Source organism: Podarcis gaigeae, assembly GCF_964106915.1.
Source record: "Podarcis gaigeae genome assembly, chromosome: 3".
Lineage (NCBI taxonomy): Eukaryota > Metazoa > Chordata > Lepidosauria > Squamata > Lacertidae > Podarcis > Podarcis gaigeae.
Genome location: NC_139680.1, coordinates 74,852,107 through 74,879,683, shown reverse-complemented (window position 1 = coordinate 74,879,683; position 27,577 = coordinate 74,852,107). Strand labels below are relative to the sequence as shown.

The 27,577-nt window shown below is 41.4% G+C and overlaps 1 protein-coding gene and 1 long non-coding RNA gene across 2 annotated transcripts; one reads left to right on the top strand and one right to left on the bottom strand.

Annotated features, from left to right (window-relative positions):
* Positions 1–27,577, top strand: EGLN1 (egl-9 family hypoxia inducible factor 1). The gene is made up of 5 exons (XM_083732586.1): positions 1–1,497; positions 18,989–19,108; positions 20,324–20,460; positions 22,880–22,947; positions 24,963–27,577. The coding sequence occupies exons 1-5, from the start codon at positions 514–516 to the stop codon at positions 25,025–25,027; spliced, it is 1,374 nt and encodes a 457-aa protein (XP_083588712.1). The 5' UTR covers positions 1–513; the 3' UTR covers positions 25,028–27,577.
* Positions 11,388–15,508, bottom strand: LOC310841663. Its single transcript, XR_014562667.1, has 2 exons — positions 13,929–15,508; positions 11,388–13,894 (listed from the first exon to the last, which is right to left on the bottom strand). It is a non-coding gene; the product is annotated as an uncharacterized lncRNA (long non-coding RNA).

Here is a 27,577-nt window from a genome sequence, read left to right as displayed (position 1 = left end):
GGCTGACTGGAAGTGGCGTACGTGCAGAGCGCAGCCCGTGAGTGGCGGCGCAAACTCCTCCTCCTCCGCGCTCGACTCCAGCCAGAGCGAGCGAGCGAGTGAGGAGGAGGCAGGCGCGCAGGCAGGCCGAGGGGCTCGCGCCGGCACTCGGCGGCGGCTTTCCCCCCCTCAGCGCTGCAGGCTGAGGCCGGGCAGGAAAGGGCCGGGCAGTCTCGGCGGGAGAGGGGCTGCTTCCCTGCCCCGCCACCGAGGCTCGCCGCTGCTATGAGGCGGTGACAGAAGCGAGCCTCGGAGGAGGAGGCGGCGGCGGCGGGCAAGAGGGCGGCGGCGGCGCTGGGTTTTGGTGGCTGACTGTCCTCCGCCCACCAGGAGCGGAGCGGGAGGCGGGCGAGGCAGCCGGGGGCCGCAGCGCTGACTGGGGTCGGCCATGATGAAGTGAGCCGCTCGCCTCCTTCTCCTTCCCAAGGCCGCTCGAGGAGAAGCAGGGGCGACCGAGGAGGGGGACGCGGCAACATGGCCAATGACAGCGGTGGGAGTGGCGGCGGCGGCAACGGCAACAGCGGCGGGGCCGGACAAGGTGGCGGCGGCGACAGTAACAGTGTCGGTGGTAGCGGCGGCGGCTGCAGCGCCAGCAGCGAGCGGGACCGGCAGTACTGCGAGCTGTGCGGGAAGATGGAAAACCTGCTGCGTTGCGGGCGCTGCCGCAGCTCCTTCTACTGTAGCAAAGAGCACCAGCGCCAGGACTGGAAGAAGCACAAGCTCATCTGCCGGGGGAGCGAGCCCAGCGCGGCGGCGGCGGCGGCTGGAGGGGGCGTTGCTCAGCACCGGAGCGGCGGCGGCGGCGGCGAGCGACACCAAGGCCACGCTCGCTCGCCCCAGCCCTCCGCAGGAGGAGAAGGAGACGAGGCAGCCGCCGCCGCCAAGAAGGTAACGGCGCTCCCGGCCAAGCCGCAGCCGGACTCTACCTCGGAAGAGAAGAAGGCGGCGGCGGCGGTAACGAACAACCACGTTGCCAAAGTGGCGCCAGAGAGCCGAGGGGAGGAAGGGGAGGAGGGCAAGGAAGCGGCCGCGGCGGCTCCCGGAGCCGGGAAGGCGGCGCTCCTCTACCGGGATAAGTCCAACTTGAGCGCGGAGGAGTCGCTGCGCCCCAACGGGCAGATGAAGTCCCTGGTGCCGCAGCGGCTGGCGCTGGAGTACATCGTGCCCTGCATGAACAAGCACGGCATCTGCGTGGTGGACGAATTCCTCGGCAAGGAGCTGGGCGGGCAGATCGAGCAGGAGGTGCGCGCCCTGCACCACACCGGGCACTTCACGGACGGGCAGCTGGTCAGCCAGAAGAGCGACTCCTCTCGGGACATCCGCGGCGACAAAATCACCTGGGTGGAAGGCAAGGAGCCCGGCTGCATGACCATCGGGAAGCTCATGAACAGTATGGACGATCTCATTCGCCACTGCAACGGCAAGCTGGGCAACTACAAAATCAACGGCAGGACGAAAGTGAGTGACACCTCCTCCTCCCCCCCTCACCATCTCTAAACCTTCCACCTGCGGCAAGTTCACGACTTTCACTGGCCGATGGTGACTCCCCCTTCCTCTTTATTGAATTCCCTAGTCACGCTTATTTTCAGGAATATTATATTTCAGAGCAGCTTAAAAGGCAAGATTCTCAAATCGTTGGTGAGTGACAATGGCGAGGGCTAGAGTCAGCAAGGGTTCCCACATTCTTGAAGGTTGCTATCCTAATGCATAGTTAATGTTAAACTTAGCTGGATTTGCTGGCAAAACTTGTTTTTGCCTACAACTCGAGCAGCCCTATCCATATCACGTTTTCAGGTCCACAAGGGAGGAATGCTGAGAATATATAATATTACTGCATTGATTCCCTAAGCATATAATTAATACTGTTGTGATTGTGCTACACTGGCTTGTAGCTGTGATTGTAAGGGGACCACAGTAACTTGACACTGCTTTACTAGTCAAATCAAATGGGTGTGGTCAGGGAAGAAGTAGTGTAGGATCCTTCCATTCATAAAGAGCTACTGCACTCTGTCCATCAGTCCCAGCAAAGACTTACTGTATTTATAGTCAGCTTGAGAGCCTGACTGCTAACTGTGTCAGCTCTACTGCTAACTTTTAGGCAATTCGCTTCTGCCTTGCAACAAGTGGAGGTATTATAGTCAGGTGTTTTTTAAGCACTAAAAACTTTATTGAAAATATAAAGCTTCACAGAGTCCAGTAGTCCAGGAGAATAAGTCATAAAAAGATGATATAGTAGTGTGGCGTATTGCTGGATTTGTGACACTACTGAATCAGTTTTGATCGTGCCATGTTCAAAACTGGGTGTGTATGTCCTCAGTTTGGTGTCCCTGATTAATTAGCTTTGAAATGAACCAACCTCGCATATTGTTGATGTTCCTGGAGGTTCAGTGCCTCTCCCCCTATTTATCAAGGTATGTGTAGCAGAGGTGTGATAATATTTATATACTATCAGCATTTAAAATAGGATATGTTGGCCATCAAATCAAAGTTTCAAATGCCAGGAGCAATTCAGCGCTCTATAATAACGTAACACCACCCCCGGATACTCCACTCATCAAAACTTTAGTGCTCAGCACCAACAGTAGTCATAAAAAGCAAACTTAGCGATGTTGATCCATAAGGGAAAAAACTCCGAAATCTACAGTTGGTCAAGTACCTTTCTGAGGACTATCTAGAATGTCACAAAATTGTGGCAAGCTTTTGGATTCTCCAGAATTCTTAATTAGGCAAGAAATAACGTTTTTCCTTGACCCCACCCCCTGAGTTGTATAACATCTTGCCTGATGGTGAATTCTGGAGAAATCAAAAGCTTACTGCAGTTTTGTGACACTTGGCCAGCTATGGATTTTGGAGTTTAGGGATTATGTAATTTTAGTAGCACAGTAATATTTCATTTTTAAAGCTAGGTATTGTGATAAGAATTAAAATCAAGATAGTCACAAAATAAAGCTATTGTTAAGAACTATGTGTTTCCTCATATAAGTGCTGTCACCATCATACATCATCACATGAACAGTATTGTGCCTGGATATTATCAAATAAAATTTCTCTTCTGTGGTTCTGTCAACCTAGCTGGAGGTGGTACAACTGCCAGTAGTATCTAGGACTACTTCACAGTTGCTTTTTTCTGACCTGTAACCGATATGATAAGGTTGGGTGAGAACTGATATCTGAAACTAGTGCATGTGCCTCATAGTTCTGCTCTCTCAGCAGCATGTAGCAAAGCCCTTTAAGGGGAACCATTTTAATCAGAATTCATGTTTACTAAAAAAAAAAAAAACTTAACCTTGAGAATATAAACTATCTAGGAAGATGTTCTGATCCCATCTACCACTGTTATAAAGAACAGGCAAATAAAACTGTCATTTAACAGTTGTACCTGCATGTTCAGTATGAGACAATATGATATACTAGGCTTTAATTAAATTACAAAAAATTAGCAGAATTGTACCTTTACTAAATATCAGTGGAAACTAATTGTGCAACAGTGTTTGGCATGAAACTCAGCATGACTAATTTCAAATGTGAACATTGATATAAGGTAGCAACATACCTAGACATTACAGGGAGCTGAACCTCTTAAATCATCAGAATATCATTAAGAGAGAAAGGCTCTATAAATCCATTCAATGTCACAAGTATGCCTACTACATCTTGGGGCTGTAGAGGGGGCAAAGGATGATCTCAGATTTCTTGTTGTGAATTGTGGAGCCCTTCAGTTAATGAAGCAATATTCTGAAATATCTCTATTCTAAACATTCTGATACAGTTTCACCTTTAGTCTTCTGATACATAATCTGTTTCAATGCTGATTCTATATTCTGTTGACAGTTACCATAGGCTTGCCCCTTTAATTTAACGTATAAATCTCTGTACAGGGACCACATTATATTTATATTTTGATACAATATCTAGCAGGCTGTTAGCTGTAAAAAAAAATAACATTGCAGACAGTGTTAGAAACAGATACGAAAGCTAGGAGTTAAATGGCATATTAAACCTCGGTTATGGGCGCAACAACAGAATGTCTAGGCGCACTTTTTAATAACAAGAATACAAAGCTGAAAATGAATGAACTGCAGCTAAAATTTTGTGTTCATTTTTCACATGATCTAGTTCTTCTCCTGCCCACCTCCCTAATATTCTTAAGAAGGTCTCTTCTCCTGTCTTCAAAGAGTAGCTGGAAGTGGAGAGGCAGAAAAAGGTCCTCCTTTCCTTCCACTTTGCAGTTTTAATCTGAAATCTTAGGTGCTGTACTGCACCCAGAATTCAGAAACTGCTTATGTTAATGAAATTACCTGTCGCAAAATGCGCCTAGAACAATGGGAGTTTCAAACACTGGTTGCAGATAGTGTGAAACATCATAACCCCCTTACTTAGGAGTAAGTCCCATTAAACTCATTGCGACTTAATTCTGAATAGATATGTATAGGATTGAACTGTTAATGCGCTGTCCTAAATTGTGAGACTTGAGCTATACAAGCACCCAGGCTTAAGCACATGGGAGCTGCTGAGGTAGCCATCCACAAAGTGCTAGATAAGAAGGTGCTTAACATATACAGTGTAAAACTTCCTCTGCAAAAATGTTTGCCAAAAAAAATACAGCTTATTAAGCAGACTTTACTGTATTTCCTTTAAAGGCATACCAAGCATTTAAATATAATGTTAGGATTATGGAGCAGACAGGCAGATAACTTCTTAAAAGTACTGTAGGTTAATATGTGTGTAGGGAAATGAAACTGGTGTATCTTAAACAGGTTTAATAAAAGTGTCCTTATGTCACAAATGAGAGAGACCTGTGTTAACATGTTTAATATTGGGCAGTGGATATGTAAAAAGATTCAGACTTAGGTTAGTCCAGTCTTGCAGACAAGTCTGCAGAAGTGACCAGTCCTGCTATCAAAGCAAATATGTCAAGCAGATAGGTCAAACATGAAATTTAAAACCCCCAAAGAAGACTGGTATTAGTAAAAAAATTCTTTTGAAGGTGTGTGGCTATTTACAGGCCCCAGGATTAGTAAAAGATAGGTGGTCATTAAAATAGCCTTAACTTAAGCACTGTTGTATTAGAAAAAATTCTAACTGATTTTAACTACTTGTGAACATCTTTTCAGGACACTATCATGCAGAAATTCCATTTTTGAATATTTCCTCTGACAATATTATTTCTGTATAGCATTATGTTACCTTAAAGCAGGCATGGGCAAACTCCGGCCCTCCAGATGTTTGGGACTACAATTCCCATCATCCCTGACCACTGGTCCTGTTAGCTAGGGATGATGGGAATTGTAGTCGGAAACATCTGGCGGGCCAGAGTATGCCTGTGCCTGCCTTAAAGGGTTTTTGGCTATTCATAATGAGCAAATACCTGATTTGTGTCTGGGGAACTGAAATAAAGATGTCCTTTTGAAAAGAATAAAGGAATACAAACCAGTAAGAGCCATTTTAAAACTCTTGTCATCCGTTTACTTTTCCACTTGGAACAGCTGCCATTACCACCGTTTCTCTTCATCCTATACAAGGCTCCTCATTTTGGTTACGCTTAGTTTTCAGCCCAAAAATTGTAGTTGCCAGTCCTGTTCCTAACAGTGTGCTGCACCTCTTGGATATTTGGAAGTTGTAGATTTTCAAGTCTAATAGACCAATGCAACTAGTCTGTGTGTTCAGATGAAAATGGCACTGACAGAAGGCAAGTCAACACATTCTGGGTTTGCTTAGTATATGGGGCAAGAGAATACATAGTTCAGTGGTAAAGCACATGCTTTGAATGCAGAAGTTCCCAGGTACAATTTCTCAAACTAGGGCTTGGAAAGACTTCCGCCTTTAACCCTGAAAAGCTGCTGTTAGTCAGTGTAAGCCAGATTTCTCTAACCGAGGTGCTCTCCAGGTGTTTTGAACTATAACTCCCATCATCCCAGTCCATTGACTGTGCTGGCTGGGGCTGATTGGAATTGTAGTCCAAAATAACTGAAGGTCACCAGGTAGGAGAAGGTGGTGTAAACAATACTGAGCTAGATGGACCAGTGATCTGACGCTATGTAAGGCATTTTACTTGGACCAAACCAAAATATTACCCTTGTACTACTTCTGGGGTTATTTGTTCCGGATCACTGTGACTACCTGCACTTATCCCATCTTGCTGTGAGCTTGCAGTTTTATTGTGTTGACTCTGTCATTTATTGTCACTTCCTAACCTCTGTTTTAGATATACGCAGGAAACACCTCCTTGTTTTAGTTAAATAGGTATAAAGCCAATAAAACTAAATGGTTTTGAAAGGAATTAAAAAATGTCTTCCTGTACCTGGTTTGATTTGTTAGGTTATAGATCGGAATTTTAAAGAAGGTTAAAAGACCTTTTTGCAAGCAGGCTACTCTGAGCCCAGTTCTGTAACAGGCCATTGCTGATGAGGTTAGACCACAGGTTTTGGGGGTTTTTTTTGGCTTGGAAAGCCTTTTAATTGTCGTGGCATGTAACTTCAGTGGGTAATACTGTGGTCCAGATATTGAACAGTGTCGAATTTGAATTACTGCATGTTTTCTTTAATTAGTATTCTAGTAAATGTGGTTGACTTTCAGTGCAATGAAAGTATCAGTTTGCACTAGAGCTTTGTTTGCATTATTATCTCCATTTCTCCACTAGTTGGTTAACATTTACCCGAAAGTAAAATTAAAATTAAAAAATCGTTAAGTATGTTATTATTGCTTAGAAGTCTAGAGTTGGAAGGGAGCCTTGGGTCATCAAGTCCACCCCTATACAAGGCAGGAATCTTGACTAAAGCTTGTTAATTGAAATTAAAATCCTATTGGTCGGTTGTGAAGGAAGTTGTCATTTAGCCTTGTAAAGAAAAACAAACAAAACAGAAACCTCACAAGTTGATAAGAACAGCTTGAGCTAATAAAACTTCATATAACTTGCTAAATAAAATGTTAGCTAATATTGATATTGGTTGACTAGTTTGCTGCAGGTTTGCTGCAGGTATGGACTTGGGGCTGTGGAGGTGAGGATTACGTAATTAAAATAGTGGCTGAGGTTGCACAAAAAAATATTTTGCTGCTGCTGCTGCTGCTGCTGCTACTACTACTACTACTACTACTACTATTTGATTTGATTTTGATTTCTTACTTTCCCATCACCATAAGATTGAAGGGCTGATTACAACAATGTAAAAATAAAAAGATTTATGGTAAATCATTTAAGACAATTTACAATCAGAAGAGCAGGGTGGGTCCTAAAAATATCACTGAGGTGTCAAAGGCCATAGTAGAGAGATGTATATTCAGCCTATAATGAAAGTTGTATAATAATGTACCTCTGTGGGAAGATAATTCTGCAACTTAAGGGCTGCCCCAGAGAATGCACTCTCCTCAGACATGCATCACTCCACATTTCTTCAGGGTGGTTTTACTTATTTTACTTACATTTAGTAAACAAAACTTTTAAAAGTACCCATGTTAATTTTTTGTATCAATAAAGGTAAAGGTACCCCTGCCCGTACGGGCCAGTCTTGCCAGACTCTAGGGTTGTGCGCTCATCTCACTCTATAGGCCAGGAGCCAGTGCTGTCCGCAGACACTTCCAGGTCACGTGGCCGGCGTGACAAGCTGCATCTGGCGAGCCAACGCAGCACACAGAACGCCGTTTACCTTCCCGCTGGTAAGCGGTCCCTGTTTATATACTTGCACCCGGAGGTGCTTTCGAACTGCTAGGTTGGCAGGCGCTGGGACTGAACGACGGGAGCGCACCCCGCTGTGGGGATTCGAACCGCCAACCATGCGATCGGCAAGTCCTAGGCGCTGAGGTTTTACCCACAGCGCCACCCACGTCCCTTGTATCAATATACAACATGTAATTGACTAGAAATGCGTTGAAATATTTTAGTTGATATTTTAGATTGTAAAATGCTATTTTATCTATTGATTTGTTTTACCTTGTGGGCTTATAGCCGAATAAAGTATTATCTATCTATCTGGGGGGGGGGGATATTATACTGCATAGATTTTTAATTGGAATACATATATTCTTGTGGGCCCGCTGTCTGACCAAGGGGTTTGGTTATTGACAACATAGTTCACCTTGGGAAGAGACCTCTGAAATCTCTATGATTTGCCTCATTATTCAGACCCAACACAGAGTTGATGCATACCCAGGCATGTCCATCCTTGCAGTTCTTTAAATAGAAGAAAACAACAATGGTAATGAAAACTATTGATATGCTAATAAATTTTAGCAGCCCATAGAACAGCCCAAAGAAGGCTGGCACCTTTATTAAACACCTTTAGGCAACAGGTGAAAACCTTCCTCTTTAACCAGTCCTTTGGCTGATTGACATCTGATGCCCTTTTAAAATATGTTGTGGAAGGGAGGATTATTATCTTTGTTTTTATAATGTATTTCTGTTTTTTATATTGTGATTTTATGTTGTGAACTGCCCCAAGATCTGTGGTATAGGATGGTATACAAAATTAATTAATTCATTTATAATTACATGATATATTGATTCCACAGCCTGGAAATAGTGAAGATTGTCTAATTGTATTTGCAATTGATATCCAATTATTGTTACTAATTAACTTATTTCCACAGAAAAAAGAAAGCACTTGAAAGAAATTCCACCTCACATCACTGCTTTCTAGAACACTGCATCATTTTGTATTACTGAACCTCATTGGTGGTTTGAACTTTGTAGAACAACTGCTCTTCATCCCTTGTTCTGTGAACAAGTTATGCCACTCTGCTGATAAAATGTAGACATATAAGCACTGTTTTTTATTCCATTTCAAACTTGAGCTCCCATTCAGAAAGTAAAATAAAATTTATTTGAGAGAGAGAGAGAGAGACAGAGAGAGAGCGCTTGGAAATGAAACTCTGAGTGACAGTGCTGAGTAATTCTTATAAAAAGAGTTAGATTATTATTTGTAAACCATCTAAAACTTTATATAAACCAAATAAAACAGTACCATCTCGTATCTGCAGACTTGAAATCTAAATGTGCACATGATTCAAAAGGAAATATGGAAGGGAAAACAGCCAAATTGTGCACTAATTCTTCATAAGTTACATAATGCGTAATAAATATAACATTAGAAAATGACAATGGTGCCTAAAATTAATGTTTGTTTCTCAGACCATAGATGATAAGAATAGCAAAGAAGTAGTTCCTGTGATTATTTGTCAGTAATTTGCTTCATTATCAACCTCTTTTTTTAAAAAGGATGCAGGAATTGCCCTCCATTGCATAGCCTTGATTTGATAAAAGCCAGAAATGGAACATAAGGAATGTTGCTGTCTTAAGAATGAAGAATGTTGGCAGAGGAAGCCATAGAGGAGCTTTGGTATTGCTTGTACACTGCTAACCTGGCTTTAATCAGAAATGTTTTCTGAAGTTCAAACAGTTGGGATATGAGAATGTGGTTTAAAGGAAAATGATAGTGTTAACCTGCCAGCTAAAAGATACATCTTTTGTTCTTGCTTAAAGCCTTATTTAATCTTGGAGACCAGCCATATGTATAGATTCAGTGTTGTATAGTGGAATAAAACTTGACAATTGTTGGCAGTGTTTAGACTATGCTCAACCACAGAGATTGCTGCTTGGGCACTCTGCTCCACCAGTCTTCCATTAGTTTTGCATGCCCTTTGTTGACATTTCTCAGTGAGTCTATAAATGGGATCTAGCCTGAGTGTTTTAGGATTTAAGATTAACTGTATTGAAAACATAAATACAACATGGACTGCTGACTTACAGCTTTGAAGTTTGTATAAACTTTAAGCATATGCCCATCTAAATCTAGTGCTCTTTTCTATATGGTAACTGTTGATTTGAAATAGCCCATATTTGGAGATGTTTAGTTAGTAAAAAGCCAGCCAAAAAACAACAAATAAAGGTGTGAGTTTCCCCTTCCCCCAAATGTATACAGTGGTACCTCAGGTTACATACGCTTCAGGTTACATACACTTCAGGTTACAGACTCCGCTAACCCAGAAATAGTACCTTGGGTTAAGAACTTTGCTTCAGGATGAGAACGGAAATCGTGCTCCAGCGGCGCGGCAGCAGCAGGAGGCCCCATTTGCTAAAGTGGTGCTTCAGGTTAAGAACAGTTTCAGGTTAAGAACGGACCTCCGGAACGAATTAAGTACTTAACCTGAGGTTCCATTGTACTTCTCTGTTTAACTGAAACAGTAGAAGACCTTCAGGCGGTGAAGGTCCTCTGTGAGTGTCAGGAGGCGGTTGGAGGATGGATGGCGGCTAACAGATTGAGGTTGAATCCTGACAAGACAGAAGTACTGTTTTGGGGGGACAGGAGGCGGGCAGGTGTGGAGGATTCCCTGGTCCTGAATGGGGTAACTGTGCCCCTGAAGGACCAGGTGCGCAGCCTGGGAGTCATTTTGGACTCACAGCTGTCCATGGAGGCACAGGTCAAATCTGTATCCAGGACAGCTGTTTACCAGCTCCATCTGGTACGTAGGCTGAGACCCTATCTGCCTGCAGACTGTCTCGCCAGAGTGGTGCATGCTCTGGTTATCTCCCACTTGGACTACTGCAATGCGCTCTACGTGGGGCTACCTTTGAAGGTGACCCGGAAACTACAACTAATCCAGAATGCGGCAGCTAGACTGGTGACTGGGAGCGGCCGCCGAGACCATATAACACCTGTCTTGAAATACCTACATTGGCTCCCAGTACGTTTCCGAGCACAATTCAAAGTGTTGGTGCTGACCTTTAAAGCCCTAAACGGCCTTGGTCCAGTATATCTGAAGGAGCATCTCCTCTCCCATCGTTCTGCCCGGACACTGAGGTCCAGCTCCGAGGGCCTTCTGGCGGTTCCCTCGCTGCGAGAGGCCAAGTTACAGGGAACCAGGCAGAGGGCCTTCTCGGTAGTGGCGCCCGCCCTGTGGAACGCCCTCCCATCAGATGTCAAAGCGATAAACAACTACCTGACATTCAGAAGACATCTTAAGGCAGCCCTGTTCAGGGAAGTTTTTAATATGTGACATTTTAGTGTATTTTTCATCTTTGTTGGAAGCCACCCAGAGGGGCTGGGGAAACCCAGCCAGATGGGCGGGGTACAAATAATGAATTATTATTATTATTATTATTATTATTATTATTATTATTATTTCAGAGGGCATTCAGGACCTGGATCCTATATTTGTCAAAGTGCTGAAAAAGATTCAGAGTTGTAGCCACTGTTAGCCATATTCAGAATAAACAAAGTGAAATCAATGAATGTGACTAACTTAGATCCCCTTATTTCAGTGGATATATTCTGATTTTGTTGAATACAAACCGCAGTTGTGTTACAGTTTAGAAGGTATTTGTGCAGTTTAATTGTGACAAAATTATGGCACTATAAAGGCTTGATGGATTTATTGTGGCACAAGCTTATAGGGGTTCCCTAACCACAAAGAGCAGACCATGTTAGAGCATTCCTAGCTCAGTTGAGGAGCCACCTCTTTTTTGAATGAAAAGGAGCTTCTGTGGACTTCCATAGACAGGTAGGGCAAAACTTCCACTCCGTTCATCAAATCCAATTTTAGAATCAATGACTTGCCATTGGATATTTTTTTCTTTTCCCTTCACCAGTGATGTTGACAAACCCTGAATAGTATAAATTGAAACAAAAAATTACAAATACTACATGGTTGGTTCTTTTTCCTAAATAACCAGGATCCCAACAGGAGTAGCATTATGGGGGGACAAATCTACTCATGAAACTGCCAGTGTGAAAAGAAGATAGTTTTCACTACAATAAAAAATGAGCAGCTTTATTATGCAGCGACCATAGGTAATCTCAGAGCACAGATCGGTCTACAATACTAAGCAGATGTTAATTTTCAGGACCTTATAAACTATATGTGCATATCTTTGAGTCCTCAAAGTGCTTTTGATTTAGTGGAGGCATCTGCTAAAGGAAAAGGAGGGGGGCACTGTTTTTGCTGGTTCTTTCCCTTACACCATGGGTAGGCAAACCAAGGCCAGAGGGCCGGATCCAGCCCAACTGCCTTCTAAATCCGGCCTGTGGATGGTCGGGGAATCAGCATGTTTTTACATGAGTAGAATGTGTGCTTTTATTTAAAATGCATCTCCGGGTTATTTGTGGGGCATGGGAATTGGTTCATTTCCCCCCCAAAAAAATATAGTACGGCCCACCACAAGGTCTGAGGGACGGTGGACCGGTCCCCTGCTGAAAAGGTTTGCTAACCCCTGCCTTACACTGTCAGTGCCCTGCCCCCACCCCCAACTAGAGTTGGGAGAACAGGTTGGAAGTAGGTGCTGCAGGGGGAAAGGAAATCAGCAATAATTGCCTCCACTCTTCTGTTAGTTGAGGTATCTGCTGGATCAAAAGCCCTTCCATGAGCACAAGATAATTAGTTGTTTTACTTTATACATTGCCTTGCCCTTGACACCTGATTTTTCTTCCATGTCACCTTTGTGCTTCTCATGGAAAATAAAACTTATGTTTGTGAGAGGAATTGAAATGTAATTGAGGGTTAGCGAGAATTACCCCCAAAGTAATCACAATGGGTGACAATGTCTCCCTTCTTGCACAAGGAAATTCTTTTTGCACAATGGGTATTCCATTTTCTCCTCTTTCTCCCTTCCTTTGTGCACCTCCAAAATCTTCCCCAGAGCACAGGGGTCATGGAGGGAAGAAGGAGCTGTGTTGTACCAACAGGTGCCTGTTCATGATCCCAAATAAGGAAGCAGTTTAACAAAGGATTTTTACTGTACTATATGCCAAACTGTTTTGGCTTTTCAACTGTCTTGTTCACTCTGTCTTGTTCTTCTCTCCTAGATTATCATCCACTCCTGTGTGCTAAGGGTTTCCATGCATGCAAGGGCCTTCCTTTTCTCACCTCACCCCTGCAGCCCCCGGTGCTTCCAAAATCTGCTCCATAGGTTCAGAAAACTCTTGAACAAATTGGGCTGTTGAGGGGGGACAGCTGGGGGAGGAAGAGCAGGTCTCATTGCACAAGTCCAATCACAAAATGTTGGTTATCATCCGAAACGTTCTCTATGGAGGTGAACACTGAGCACATCTTCTCTCATCCAAAGACTGATTTACGTCCAGTTGACACAGATTTTGGCAGAAAATAGAGCACTTCTTAATCAATGTTCTCATTTTAAGAAATCTTCTGTCTTTGTTAGAGTAGAGGCTAATCTTTCATACCCCTTTTAATGCAGCATGAATTTTTCAAATCTTAGGCTTTTTTTGTTATACCTAAAGTCTAGCTTTTAAACCCTCCCTAGTATTTTTGAGGGAATTTAAAATATATTGAAAGTCTGAAAAAACTCTACTATTTGAAAACACTGCTATTAATTTGATTTGTAATGACCACAAGTAAGACTTCCTCTTCCTGAAGGAGTGAATCAAGGGAGAGGAGAGGAAAGTATGAGTATTTTGATTCCCACTGTTGGATAGAATCCAGAACATTGTGTTCTCTGTCTTCCAATGCCACAGTTCGTAGGAGAGCTTAATTAGTACTTGCCCTATTTTTAAAGCTGTCAAAAATATAGTCTCTGGGGTAAGAGAGGTGCTATCCTGCATGTTAACCAATAATTAGAAGCCATACGGGGGGGGGGGGGCGTTTTTCTGGAAATATTTAAAGAGGGTTTCATATTTAAATTTCTATAGGCCCTTTCTGCATTTGTTAATGCAACATATCACAAAGTAAGCAAAGTATAACACAGTATTTTGGTGTTCACAGAAAGAGACACCCAAATAGGGAGCAAAAGAGAAGAAAAACCAGGGCCACTTTGTCTCTCGCTGTCCCATACAGAGTGGCTTGCTGTTGATGGAGTCCAAGAGGGAAGGCTCTAGATGTCACTTGAGCCAGGCAGGCTGATAAAAAGAGTCTTGCTTTCTCTCCCACTCCCTTGCCATGGCAACAAAGTTCTTAAAATGGGCTTAATTCTGTATTTGGTTGAGGGCCTTAAGCCACTTCTGCTGCAACAGGTGTCTTATGTGAACCAGGGGTGATACCTCCTATCAGAACTGCAAGAGAGGGTTCTAGAAGCATGAAGACAACTATTTATGCATCTAACACAGGTTTTATTAAGTCTTGAGTCTTTATTTTTATGTCACAATATTCTTCTTTGAGTCAATCTTCCTTGCAAATTGGTTGATAATAATAAAAAGTCACACAATTTAAATCACAGAAACAATGACAAGGGCTTTACACTTCATAATATTACTGAAAATAATTATTAACTTGTAATATTGAATAGAAAATGCAATTGTTTTGCAGAAAATTCATGAAGTAAATTTACTGTCTTAGCCTCACACAGCTGGTGAAATGTCATATTGTTTAAGCCACTACTATGCTTGTTCAGTGTCTGACAGGAAAAGGCCTTGTAGCTGTTCTCTACAGGGAAGGAAACCTGCTTATTTTGACATAAAGGGTGTGTGGTACAAAATGTGGATTTTAAAGGAAGTGGAATACTTTTGTATATAGTATTTTATTCAGTTGTGCAAATTGAAAATCCCAATTTTATAAGCAACTGAAAATCATAGATGGGGGAAAGCGTGAGTTATCAGATAATAGTCTGCTCTATAAATGTGTTTCTCAAATTTTAAAAGCAAAATAATTTTGACACATTAGGAGCATGTGAACAGTAGAAGCCAGTTTGGGCATCATAATGGTTTATCATGACAGGAATGAGCTGCAGTGTGTCTTAGCCTTGCTTTCTCATCCCCTCCTCTTCCCTTGTATGGTTGCATGGAGGAGTTTGGAAGCTTTCACTTCCATTTTCTATTAACTGCCGTTTGATAGATCCAGACAAAACAAGAAAGTATGATTTATCCTAACAATTGTGTGTTGAGAAATGCCAGCTACAAACCATGGTTTATGAAGCTGATTTGTTTCATCAAACCATGGTTAAATTGGACTACAGTTTAAGGTTTGCATATATCAGGAGCCAGAGTCAGGTGTAGGTCAGCAATAAAAAGCATTGGTGTCAGCGAAGTTAACTCCTTATTCAAAGAAACCAAAAACAGTGAAAGCCTAATGATCTCAGCTACTCTTCCCAGTAGGTCTTGCCCCAGGGAGGCAGCTGCAAAGACTGAAGGTCCCCACTTTTCCACAGCTGCCCAAGTCCCCTCCTCTGCAGGGTTTTTCCCAAGCAATTGGAGATTGTGTCTGTGCACACCTAATCTCTCCTCTGCTCTTTTCATTTCTCTGCATGTTCTGGTTGACCAGGTGTAGGAAGCTGGTCACAGCAGGAGAGGGAAACTCCCTGGATTCTTCAGCAGCCTGCCTCATCCCTGTCTCCTGCCCCCCACCTTCTGCCTCTACATTAGGACTGCTTTCTGCCCCAGCTTCTTCCTTCTCACTAAACCCTTTTGCCTGTTCAGCTTCCGACAGATACTATAATACCTGCTTTAGATTGTGTTTAGTTACTCTATGTCATCTAGAATGTTTTAGGGTCATCAAGTATACTAATAGCCCTATCCCGGGCACATTTATTGAAAGCAGGATTCAATAAGGCTTGTAATAGTGTGATCTTAGTAGTTAAGAGCAGTAGTTTAGTAATCTGGGGAACTGGGTTCGCGTCTCCGCTCCTCCACATGCAGCTGCTGGGTGACCTTGGGCCAGTCACACTTCTTTGAAGTCTCTCAGCCCCACTCACCTCACAGAGTGTTTGTTGTGGGGGAGGAAGGGAAAGGAGAATGTTAGCCGCTTTGAGACTCCTGAAGGGGAGTGAAAGGCGGGATATCAAATCCAAACTCTTCTTCTTCTTCCTATGCATGTGTACTCAGAAGTGAGTTCAGGGTTTTTTACTGCCAGATGAACATTTATAGGATTGCAGTCTTAGCATCCATAGGATTGCTTCTTATATCTTCTGTAGAAATGTCAAATAATCAACTTGATAGCAGGAAATCAAACTGAACCAGAATAATAATAAAATAAAAAAGAACTAAAAGAGGAAAGAATATTTGAAGAGTTTCCTCCCCCAAACAGGAACACCATCTGAAGAGTCTTTGGTTTCGTACAAAGTTTTTTAAAATGTTTATATATATTATTTTTTTTTAAAAAAAATCAACAATAAATCAACAAATTAACGCTGAAAAGATCTAGAAAAAAGAGGGGTTCAGAATATGGGGAAACTTACTGTATCCAGTGGAACCAGATTGAATTAGAATGAGCTCATATAATAAAACCAGTATTTCGAATGATATCTGTATTTTGGATTTGTTCAGGCCCTGTGCCTGGGAAGTATTGGACAGAGATTGGACTAGGAGCCTACCTGAAGGCAAAAACCATTGTACAATATTACAAAAGATAAACAGCCTGCCTGTTGGAGGAAGGAAAAGGGAGAGGACACCATTGTAGAGAATGCCTCTCCCTCTCAGCCAGCCTCTCTAGGTGGGTGTTAAAAGCTTCAGTTGTGCTTACTTGAATTGAAGCACTATTTCTTCACTTTTGAGCTAAAGGTCTGTATAACATTGTGTTTGTTTATTCAGCAGTGCATCTGTGATGGCTAGGCTTGCAGCATGTTTTGGAGAGAAGGATGTAGCAGCCTGCTGACTTACTGTTCAGGTCCTGAGAATCAGAGAGACAAGTAAGCAGGCTCTTGCAGGTTGAAGAACCACGAAGGAGTTCAGGAGCACTCAGCCCAGGCAGTAAGAAGCATGTGGGGGCAGAGAAATTCACTGCAGACAGTGCTGGACTGGTGCTGGGTATTCATGCTTACCCTGATATGAGCTAGCTTTAACTGAGAAAGAGAGATAGGGGTTGTGGTGAAGAGTGCAGTGGATTTGCAGAGCTTTCCAAACTGTGTCGCGACACGTTAGTAGGTGTGTTGCGTGAACACTCCCTGCACCTCTCCCGGGACTGGAAAGGGGATAGTTTAACCTCCGGCTTGCTAGTAAAACTGAATGACTGTGTCATGAAATGATGCATGTCTAAAAAGGGTGTCACCAGCATGAAAAGTTTGAAAAGCTCTGACCTATAGATTCTGCTCCAAGGATCATTATAGGCAAGACTGAAAATAGCATTTGCCAGTTTTACTGGGGCCTTTACCAGAAATCTGCGGTGGGATCACACTTGGAAAAACCATACAGTTCTTCTTGCCTTATCTCCAAAAGATACATTTTTGTAGTGTTGAGAAAGTGGATAGAGAAGTTTCTCTCATAACACTAGAACCAAGGTCATCCAGTGAAGCTGGGTGGTGGAAATTCAGTTGATAATTTAAAAGCAAAAAGCAAAAAATTCTTTGCTATTCCCAATCATGTGTCTTGCTTGTAATGATGCCATCAATGAAACTTGAGGATTTGATAATTTTATCAGGGCGAGAGTCTATGGACTTATATCCAATAGGATGTTAAGCAAGGCTAAAATTTTATTAAGTATCTCCTGTGGTCTGCAGGTTTACTTGGAGTAAGCCCTTTTGGTTTCACTAGGACTTCTTTCCAAGTACATGTGTATAGAATTCCTGCCTTAAAGTTAGTACTGTATCTTTAAAATAAGTTTATATTTGTGTTCTGATATTCTAAATTCACATCACATTTATATTTGCAGTGAGCAAAATACAATAGTAGTGCATCTTAACCTGCTAAAATTGCTTGGTCTCTTGTTTTTACTCCCAGACATTGATTATTTAAATAATTTATTTAAATAACATTATTTAAGGTATGGGTCTAGTTTTGAAAGTCAGGCAAACTCCTCTAGTTTACATCTTGCGGTGTATTCTTCAATTACTATTGTACTAGTTTCCTTTGGATTTGTGTTTAATACATCCTGTGCTTGCTCCTATAATCACCTGTCTCTTCTAGATTTTTTTAAATTGTCTTTTTGTAGCAGCTGCTCATTCCAGCACTTCCTCTTTAGCATGTAGTGAATTCTTGTCCATCTTCTTTCAAGCTGTTTCCTTGTTATTAACCTTTAACCTTTTTAGCTTGTTTTGTTATAGCTAGCAAAAAAGAGTGGAAATAAAAGCATTATGAAATATTCACCCCACCTATTTTAAATCTAGTGGGACATTTAATTCTTATCACAAAGAATTGGACATTTGGGGGGGGGGATACAGTAGAAAAGGGCTAGTGTTTTGTATTCAACAGTGTATTAACTCCAGCAAAATTACTTAAATCTAACAGGGCTACATGCATTCTACATGACTGTAAAGCAAGATATTTACTGACCCCTAGGAAATAGCTTTGTTGACTGTTCATTTGATCTTGTATTCTAGTAAACATGATGGTCAACCATTTCTGAAACGGTAAGAAGGTGCACTTATCTCCAGGTTTATCTCTACAATGACTCCTTAACCCTTTTGTGTATTTGGGACATAACAGAAAAGAAAAACAACAGAAGTGTGTAAAACGTGTTTTCCTTTATGGTCTCTGGATTTTCAAAGGGTGAGGTATTCCAGCACCTTCCCCCTCTAAATAAACGGGTACTGGAATCAGCCTGCCAGTTTTAAATGAATGAGGTTGCTAATTTATAACCACTTTCTAGAGCAGGGCTCTGCAACCTAAGGCCCATGGACCACAAGCAGCCCACGGGGGTCGTTTAACCGGCCCCCGAGCCACCCACTCGGCGAGTCCCCGCACGCTGTGCTAAACCTGTGCAGCGCAGGGACTCGCTTCCGCGGTGCTGGAAATTGTGTCTGTGCAGATGCAGACACCGGAAATCACACACTCATGGAGCCCACGGAGGGATCCCCGCTGGAGTGAACCGGCCCAGGTGAGGTAAACCTTGCTGACCCGTTCTAGAGCTTCCTACTTGGTGATTCCCCTTCCCAGGGCTTTGGAATGCTAATCATTAGGCATGACATGAGGTTTAATTGCATAAAGCAGGAGTTTTGAATGTGGTTCTTGCAGGTGCATGTTCTCAGAGAGGCCTTTCCTGGCACCCTCAAAGTCCTCTCCCTGAAGTTTGGCTTGAAAGAAGCATACTATTGTAGCCAACAGTCTGTTCTTATGCTAGTTTTGTTCTGTTTTTATTACAGGCAATGGTGGCTTGTTATCCAGGCAATGGAACAGGATACGTGCGCCATGTTGATAATCCAAATGGAGATGGAAGATGTGTCACATGTATATATTACCTTAATAAAGACTGGGATGCCAAGGTAATTCTATTTTAGAGAGGGGTTTTTTACATGTTTGAATAACGTGTCATGCCTTTTAAAGCAATATCTCGTACACCTAGTAAACATATGCTTTGAAGTTGCATCCGATCCCATATCCAGCGCACCTCACCTAGTATTTGGTCTCCCTTCCACTCCAGCTAGGATATAAAAACATACTTTCCTTAGAAAACTGTAAAAAATCACACTAGGCATGCTGAAAGTTTTAAATGCACCTCAAGTAGCTCTTTGGATCCCGCTTATTGTTTTTATGGCAGTAAACGTCTGTGTAGCTTTGATGCTAATGTTAAACATGAAACAACTCTTCTAGTTTATGTGTAAATGTGAGGAATTGCCTTCTTTAATACTAAGGTTATGAGACGCTTTCAACTTTGTTAAGAATATATTTATTTGCTATAGTGAAAATAAATTATAGATCATATATTCACTGATCTCCCTGGTCGTCTTTGGAGAAAGACTAGAATTTATTTCCTTCTTCAGGCATTTGATAGCTATTTGTTATGGTGCTGACTCCTCATTGTTCATATTTAACTTCAAGGAACTATGAGAATGTTGGGCAAAGTATAGAAATTGGTTAGACTAGTGGCTGGTAATTGCACCAATTAAAACTCAACTAAGCTAGTTGCTTGTCAGAAATCCAGGGAGCGTGCTTATTGTACCCCGGTTCTACTTCCTGTAAAAACAGGATACTGGACTAGATGGGGTCTTTAATTTAACCCAGTGGAGGAGTTCCTACATTATTCAGTTTTTTAAAAGGTTGTGTTTATATTCATTCTGTGGACCACTCATTCAGAATTTGTATGCAGTTAACAATATCAGCACAGATATTTTGTTTCTCATAAAACAGTAATTTTTGGTTTTGCAAAAGTTCCATTTTATTAATATTGATTATTTAAATATACACTAAAACACATTCATTAATGTATGTTACAAAAATCTGAGACATTTTGATTGTTTGAATGATTTTTCAGTCTGTGCTGGTTCATTTTATAGAGCCAACATATGAACATCAAAAAAAAAAAAGTTTCATTAGTGCAACTTATTTTTATTTGGATCATAGTGAGAAGGAAATCTTACTGTCTGCTTTAATTATTCTAGAAATAGTTGAGTTAAAAGGAAGCTATATGTAGGTGCTATTGGTACATTGAGATCACTGATAGCATCTTTGATTGTGAAGCACTGTTTATGTCTTTTAAGGTAAGTGGAGGTATTCTTCGAATATTTCCTGAAGGCAAAGCCCAGTTTGCTGACATTGAACCTAAGTTTGATAGATTGCTGTTTTTCTGGTCTGACCGCCGCAACCCTCATGAAGTGCAGCCTGCATTTGCTACAAGGTAAGATGAATGAATATATACCGGCAGACTTTAGTAAGTTTACAACAGAAATGAGAAGGAATTGGAAATCTGCAAAAATTGGATTTATCTGTCCCAGGAAAGTGACTAATATAAATGGAGCCTCAGTTATTCAGAATATATGACTTACGCTTGACAAATTTTGAGAGTTTTAACTTGCATTGATTAATGACATGCTATGTTACCATTAGTTATGGATCAAGAAAAGCTAAGGTTTGTCATGATTTATAGCAGGTTAAATGGAAAAAAGTCATTGTCTTATCAATGGTGTCATGCATTGTTATAAGTTGTCGGGTTTTTTCTCCCCGAGATTTTTTGGACCGCAGTACATTTAGGCTGAAGGCCTATATATGGGGAGTAGACACGTCAGTTTGTTTCTCAGATAAAAAAAATAAATTAATTTACGTGTCATATAAAGCAGATGAAGGCATAGGAGTTGATCATTGAGGCCAGTCATGAATTGTTAACAGGTGTGTGAGAGCTATTATTTGGGAAGACTAAAAAAGGGATAAAAATAGCTGTGTTTATAAGAGTCAATTTAATGTAGTAGTTAGAAAGTTGGACTAGGACCTGGGAAACCAGGCTTCAAATCTTTACTTGGCCTTGAAGCTCATTTGGTGACCTTGAGCCAGCCTGATCCTTGTATGCCGCCTTGAGCTGCTTAGAGTAAAGGTGATGTTTGCATATTAATAAATATGCAGATTTGGCTTTTAAACAAGTGCATGTACATCTGAGTATCAGTAGAATAAATAATTTTGTAAATGTCTCTTGAAATAAGACTTTATGTGCATACACTGCAAAATTTATCACTGCATTAGATTAGATGTTTGTTTCCTGAGTGAATGGTGTTCCCTTTTTTGGTACTGTACAAATGTTAAATTTATAAACCTTGTAATTAACATTCTGTTGAAGTGAAAGGGGGCAGTTCTTGGAAGTGTAGAGATGCAACTTAGTTTGATGTGTCTCCAAGGGAAAGAGCAGGTAGATAAAGTCAAACCTCCCAAGTTTCTTAGACTGTCCTTTCTGACCTAACCTGTCCTGAGCTTCTCTCAAGTGCTAGACCTATGCTTTTTGGGGTGCAGACTTCATTTCTTACTTCCTACTTCTTCATATGTTGTGAAAATTTAAGGAGAGTTTGCTGGTATAAAATATATTAGAAGTACAGTGGTGCCCCGCAAGACGAACGCCTCGCAAGACGGAAAACCCGCTAGACGAAAGGGTTTTCCGTTTTGGAGGCGCTTCGCAAAACGAATTTCCCTATGGGATTGCTTTGCAAGATGAAAAAATCTTGCGAGTCCCCGCGGGTTTTTTTCCACTTTTTTCGCCCTTTTCCTAAGCCGCTAAGCCACTTATCAGCTGTTCCGCTGATAAGCCGCTTAACAGCTGATCGCTGAAAGCCGCTAGACAGCTGTAGCGCTAATCCGCTAAGCTGTCAATGGGCTTGCTTCGCAAGACGAAAAAACCGCTAGACGAAGAAAATCGCAGAACGGATTCTTTTTGTCTTGCGAGGCACCACTGTATATGTTCTTGTTTGTTTGTTTTTTAAGCAGCAGCTTTGAGTTACAGTCTGATTCTAGGCATGCTTACTTGGAAGTCCCATTGAGTTCATTAAAATTTAGTACTTGCTAGCAAGCAAGTTTGTATAGGATTGCAACCTTAAAAGTTATAAAACCAGGAAGCTGTCTAAAATCAAGGAACGTTGCTGGGGATCACAAGCATCAGAATGCTATTGCACTCACGCCCTACTTTTGGGCCTTTCATAGGCATCTGTGGTTGGCCAGTGTGAACTCTGGCCCGGATGAACCTTTGCTCTGATCCAGCAGGGGCCCTGTTGTTTTCTTAAGAACGAATTTGCTTTTCATTGGAAGGAGACATCGGTTTAGTTGGGTAAAGTCTGAAGGGCCATTTTTTTCCAATAAAGCTGAAGACGATTAGAGTTGGATGCTTCCTACTTGTCAGTGCCACCAATTTATTATTAGTGCTGTTATTTACCTGCCCTTCTCCCTAAGGTCCCAGGGCAGGTTACAACACTTAAAAACACAATTCAAAGCAGTTTAAAGCAACTTAACAATCACAGAAATAAGGTGGGTCCTAAAAATACTAATCTGGTGTCAAAGGCCAGGGTAAAGAGGTGTGTCTTCAGCATTCACCACAAACTGTATAATTAATATGCCAGATGCATATGCCAAGCTCAAAGTAGTAAGTTACAGATTGTATTAAGTTCTGCAAATTATTACGTTACAAATATGCAGAATAAGTTGACAGTATACACTGCTGTTTAGGTGGCTAAGGTATACGGTTCTGTCATGTAATTGGAGGGATCTAAGAGAGTGTTAAAATGTGTTGTTTACTATTTCATAAAATGTGTAGTTTACTATTTCATTCTTTTTATCTTTTAAAGGTACGCAATAACAGTGTGGTATTTTGATGCAGATGAAAGAGCCCGTGCTAAAGTAAAATACTTAACAGGTAACTGATTTCCCTGTTTTTTATGTTTGTGTTCTCTCTAAAATCAGCTGTATTTTAGTGTTCGTAGCTGTAAAAGTAACTGACAACAGCAGCTTCTAAGTACAGTTGTACCTCATTGTGCAGCTGGGATCTGTTCCAGAGCCCCGGCCACTAGCTGAAAAGGACGCAGGGCAAAGTGCCGTGTCTGTGCATGCACACAGAGTGGTCTGCACTTCTGCGCATGCGCGAAGCGCAATTTAGCACTTCTGCGCATGCACGAGCAGCAAACCCGGAAGTAACCCAATTCGGTACTTCCGGGTTTGCTGGAATGGACACTAGACAAGGCGGACATTCGCGAAGGTATTACTGTACAGTGATATTATAGCTGTAGTTAATAATGAACTTCAGTAAGACCTATACAGTGGTACCTAGGGTTAAGAACTTAATTCGTTCTGGAGGTCTGTTCTTAACCTGAAGCTGTTCTTAACCTGAGGTACCACTTTAGCAAATGGGGCCTCCTGCTGCCGCCGCGCGATTTCTGTTCTCACCCTGAAGCAAAGTTCTTAACCCGAGGTACTATTTCTGGGTTAGCGGAGTCTGTAACCTGAAATGACTGTAACCCGAGGTACCACTATCTTGAGTATCTTGAAATGAAAAGAGCCTTAATTTCATCTTATTTCTTGCCCCACCCATAGTGGCTCAGAGCTAGCAACAAGTTTCAAAGGCCACATAGGGGAAAAATACCCAACTGAAACATTATGCAAACTGAAGAAACTATTTCAGTCCTTCTTAATCATAAGGTTAAGTCACCCCAACCAAGAAAGCTTCTAGAAAATTATTAAAACATTTGATGCATGAATGTGCAGCAAACACTATTACTGTCTTTAAACATTCCCTTATTATTTGAATTTGATGCACAAATGATACCGTCTGAGGTTGTGTTTATGATTGTGTTGAATTAGAATCTAGAACAAATGAAGAACAGATCTGTTGGATTTTTGTCATGTAAAAATGTGGAGAAAGGAAAGATGTATATATTTGACAAGCTTAATAGAGTGTTGCATTCTCCTAAATCAATTTGAGGGTCGCGGGTGACACTGAGGTCTAAACCACTGAGCCTAGGGCTTGCTGATCTGAAGGTTGGTGGTTCAAATCCCCGCAACGGGGTGAGCTCCCATTGCTTGGTCCCAGCTCCTGCCAACCTAGCAGTTCAAAAGCATGCCAAAGTGCAAGTAGATAAATAGGTACTGCTCTGGCAGGAAGCCAAATGGCGTTTCCGTGCACTGCTCTGGTTTTGCCAGAAGCTGCTTAGTCATGCTGGCCACATGACCCGGAAAAACTGTCTGCGGACAAACGGCAGCTCCCTCGGCCAGTAAAGCAAGATGAGCGCCGCAACCTCAGAGTCGTTCGCGACTGGACTTTACTGTCAGGGGTCCTTTACCTTTACCTTCAGATCAGTTTGAGTGGCACCAGAAAGGATGAGCATTCATTGGGGCAGATTTTGCCATACTTCCAGGAGCCTTGTAGTTTTGCTTTGGGTATACTGTTGTGCTCCAGAGAGGTGCTTCTCTGAATTGAGGTGGGGGTGTGTGTGCTCCAGTAGTGCATATATGCATGAAATTGAGAGCTGTATGTATGATTTGTGAGAGTGAGGGAGAGATATATGGGGGGTGATTGATCTATATGTTGCTTGTGTGCATGTGAGAGAGAAGGAAATCTATACATGAGGTCTGTGGGGTGAGGGAGAGGTGCACCTGGCCAGAGAGGGAGAGATCTCTGTGTAGTATGTGTATGTCTGTTTGTGAGAGGCAGGAAGGTATGTATGCGTGAGTGAGAGATGCACACATGTGTAGTTGTGTATACCGGTATGTGGAGTGTGTGAGTTAGGGAGATGGTGTGGCCTGTGTGTGTGTGTGTGTGTGTGCGCGCACGTGCGTGCGTGTGTGCGCAAGAGTGTGGTTGGCCACCTTGCATATCAAACTTGTAATGGTATAGTATTTCTGGGTTTTTTTAATAACTCCCCCTTTGTCTTACAGGTGAAAAAGGTGTGGAGACTGAACTTAACAAGCCTCCTGATTCAAATGGGAAAGATCTTCTATAAAGCCTTTGATCTAGTAATTCCCTGTGCTACGTCCTGGTCCTTCTCCCCCTCCCCACAACAGTCCTAGGCGCTGTCTATTAACTTTTGAATGTGAATAATGAGATAAAGGAAAATCAACGCCAAATCAACGTTTGGAATAAACAAATGAATTATGGGTTTCAGTGTTTCATCAAATGGATTTCTAATAGCTTATGCATTGTACTACATGATTGTGACTCTAGTCCTGTTAACTGCTTATGTGACGATAAGCATTGGGGAAAAAACAGCTTACACATGAAGTGCCCTACATAGAAGTTTTCCATCCTTCATATTTTGCCATTCAATCATCCAGTTCAATGCTATTTATCATCCCCCCTTTTTAAAAAAAATGTGGTAAAAGTTTTGAATTTTAAATAATTTTTGTATAACCAGGTACAGCTGATCAACATCGAGCAAAGCAAACATTTTTCTCCAAAATGGCATTTAACTATTTTTGTAAATTTGCTTTTCACACTGTTCTCCTACCATGTAAAACCTAATTTAAATAAGAATTGCCAGTAACTGATGATCACTCTGTCTTTACACTTAAGTCTGAAAAGGAGCACTTTAATTCCCATTTAAGAACCCAATTGTTTTATTTTCATATCTTACACTAATTTGAATTTTTTTAAAGATTGCTGCTGTATTGTGTTTGTGTTCTCTCTGAAACTTTTTTTTTTAAAAAAAACTGAAACAGATGCCTATCTTGCTGTCAATTACTTCCTTAAATTTGTGGTTTTATATGTTGTATCCAGAGAGCAAGCTTTCTGTATCTGTGTCATTTGGGTTTTCTAAGTGACTGGCTAGCACTAAGTGGACTTGACGTTATCCGTACTGTCTTTTTCATGTTGAGAACTGTGGTTGCAGTTCCGCTGGGAACTTCATCTATGAGAGCCATTCGATGTGAATGAAAATCATTCAAGAACACAGCAGTACTCATGTGCAGCTCCTGCTTTTTCCAGTGGGGCTTGTGCAGATGAAGTGCCAGGTGGACTCTGCCCATAAGTATCAAATCCCTAGAACATAAGGGCTTTTCTAGGCTTTTAGGTGTACCAACATCCTTTCTACTACTTTAATGGGAGATCTCAATCTTGACTTGTTTTCAAAAGCTTACTTTCTGCTACGTTTTTTTGTAAGGTCATGAAACTTCAGAGATTTTCCCCCAAAGCAGTAGTATCCTCATTTGCAGTTGGGTCCCTTGATCCCCTTATATACTATCAAGGGGTATATTTAATGCATTAGGACTGAAGTGCATCACTGCAGGCTTAATATGTAAATATTTTCCTACTGCTGAGATTTTTTTCTTCCCAAAATAACATTGGCCTCTGATCAATACGAAAATGTTTTTGACAAGGAAAAACTAAATTACTTTTAAGTGAGGAAGCAATAGAGAATAAAATTAATTCAACCAGATATTTTGAAATGTTTTCTTTTGAAGGGATTGGTTTGTGCTCAAAAGTAACCCCCTGGAGGGAAGCTTCTGAGTTCTAGCAGCCTTACAAACACGAGCCTCCCCATTTAAAGGCTCCATATTTTATCCCTTGATTCCCTCAGTTAACCAAAACAATGTAAGTGTACAGAAATATTTCTGTATGTACAACTTTGCCTATTTTAGCATCTGTATAGTTTGTACTTGTATTAGAGACCTTTTCTATGGAAAGCTCAGTAATTTTTATTAAAAATTGCTTACTATTCATGTAAAACATGAAAAAAAAAGGATTACGTTTAGTGACAACTGACAAAAGGTGGGAAATTCAGTATTGTGATAGCATACTAAGGGAACATCTGGCAAAAGTCTTTGGGGTTTTTTTTGTTTCCCCCACCCCCTTTAAAATGATTAGCTGTCAAAACTTTTAACAGTTTGGTTTTTCTCTTAATCCTGGTAAATCCGAAGAAAACATGTCTACTGTAAGTGCCTCTGCAAGCCTGACCAAGGAGTGCAAATTTTCTCTACTGTCTGGTCTGCAGTGCAATGCACTGTTTTAGGCCTAAGAAACACCATTTCTAACTTTTAACTGCTTTTGTATTATGTTAAATGTGTTAGACATGGACAACATAATAAGCCTTTACATTTTTTGTTTGTTTGTCCCTCTATTCAAAGTATCAACATCTTACATTTGTGCTTGTTGGGAAGATTTAAAATGTGCTTAAATCTCTCAGTTGGTTATTTTACAAAAGGTCACCAAACTGGGTCTTCTAATGTCCATTTAGAAGCTGTTCATGTCAGTTAAATCTTCAGCCTTGGGCGTTACCAAGCAGGAACCTGTTTCAGACTATTTTTAAACTGTCTTACGGCCTGTATATGTGTTTAGTCCTGGTTAAAGATAAAGCTTCATAATGCTATTTTTATTTCATGACATTAGCCAGCTGTAAAACACAAGACTTTTATCTAGCAGGCAAAGAAATTCAGAATTAATTTGCAGATTTCCTATAAAGTCATGTAACTTTTGAAAAGCAGTGTTAATTACTGAAAGAGCTCTCAAGTTGCTTGTAAAGCTAATCTAATTAAAAGATGTATAAAGGTTCTTGAAA

Bases quoted from the DNA above. Each gene is read 5' to 3' on its own strand.
- EGLN1 (XM_083732586.1), top strand. From the start codon at position 514: ATGGCCAATGACAGCGGTGGGAGTGGCGGCGGCGGCAACGGCAACAGC. The intron at 20,461-22,879 runs GTAAGATGAATG...TATCTTTTAAAG, and splicing joins CAGCCTGCATTTGCTACAAG to GTACGCAATAACAGTGTGGT. The intron at 22,948-24,962 runs GTAACTGATTTC...TTTGTCTTACAG, and splicing joins TAAAGTAAAATACTTAACAG to GTGAAAAAGGTGTGGAGACT.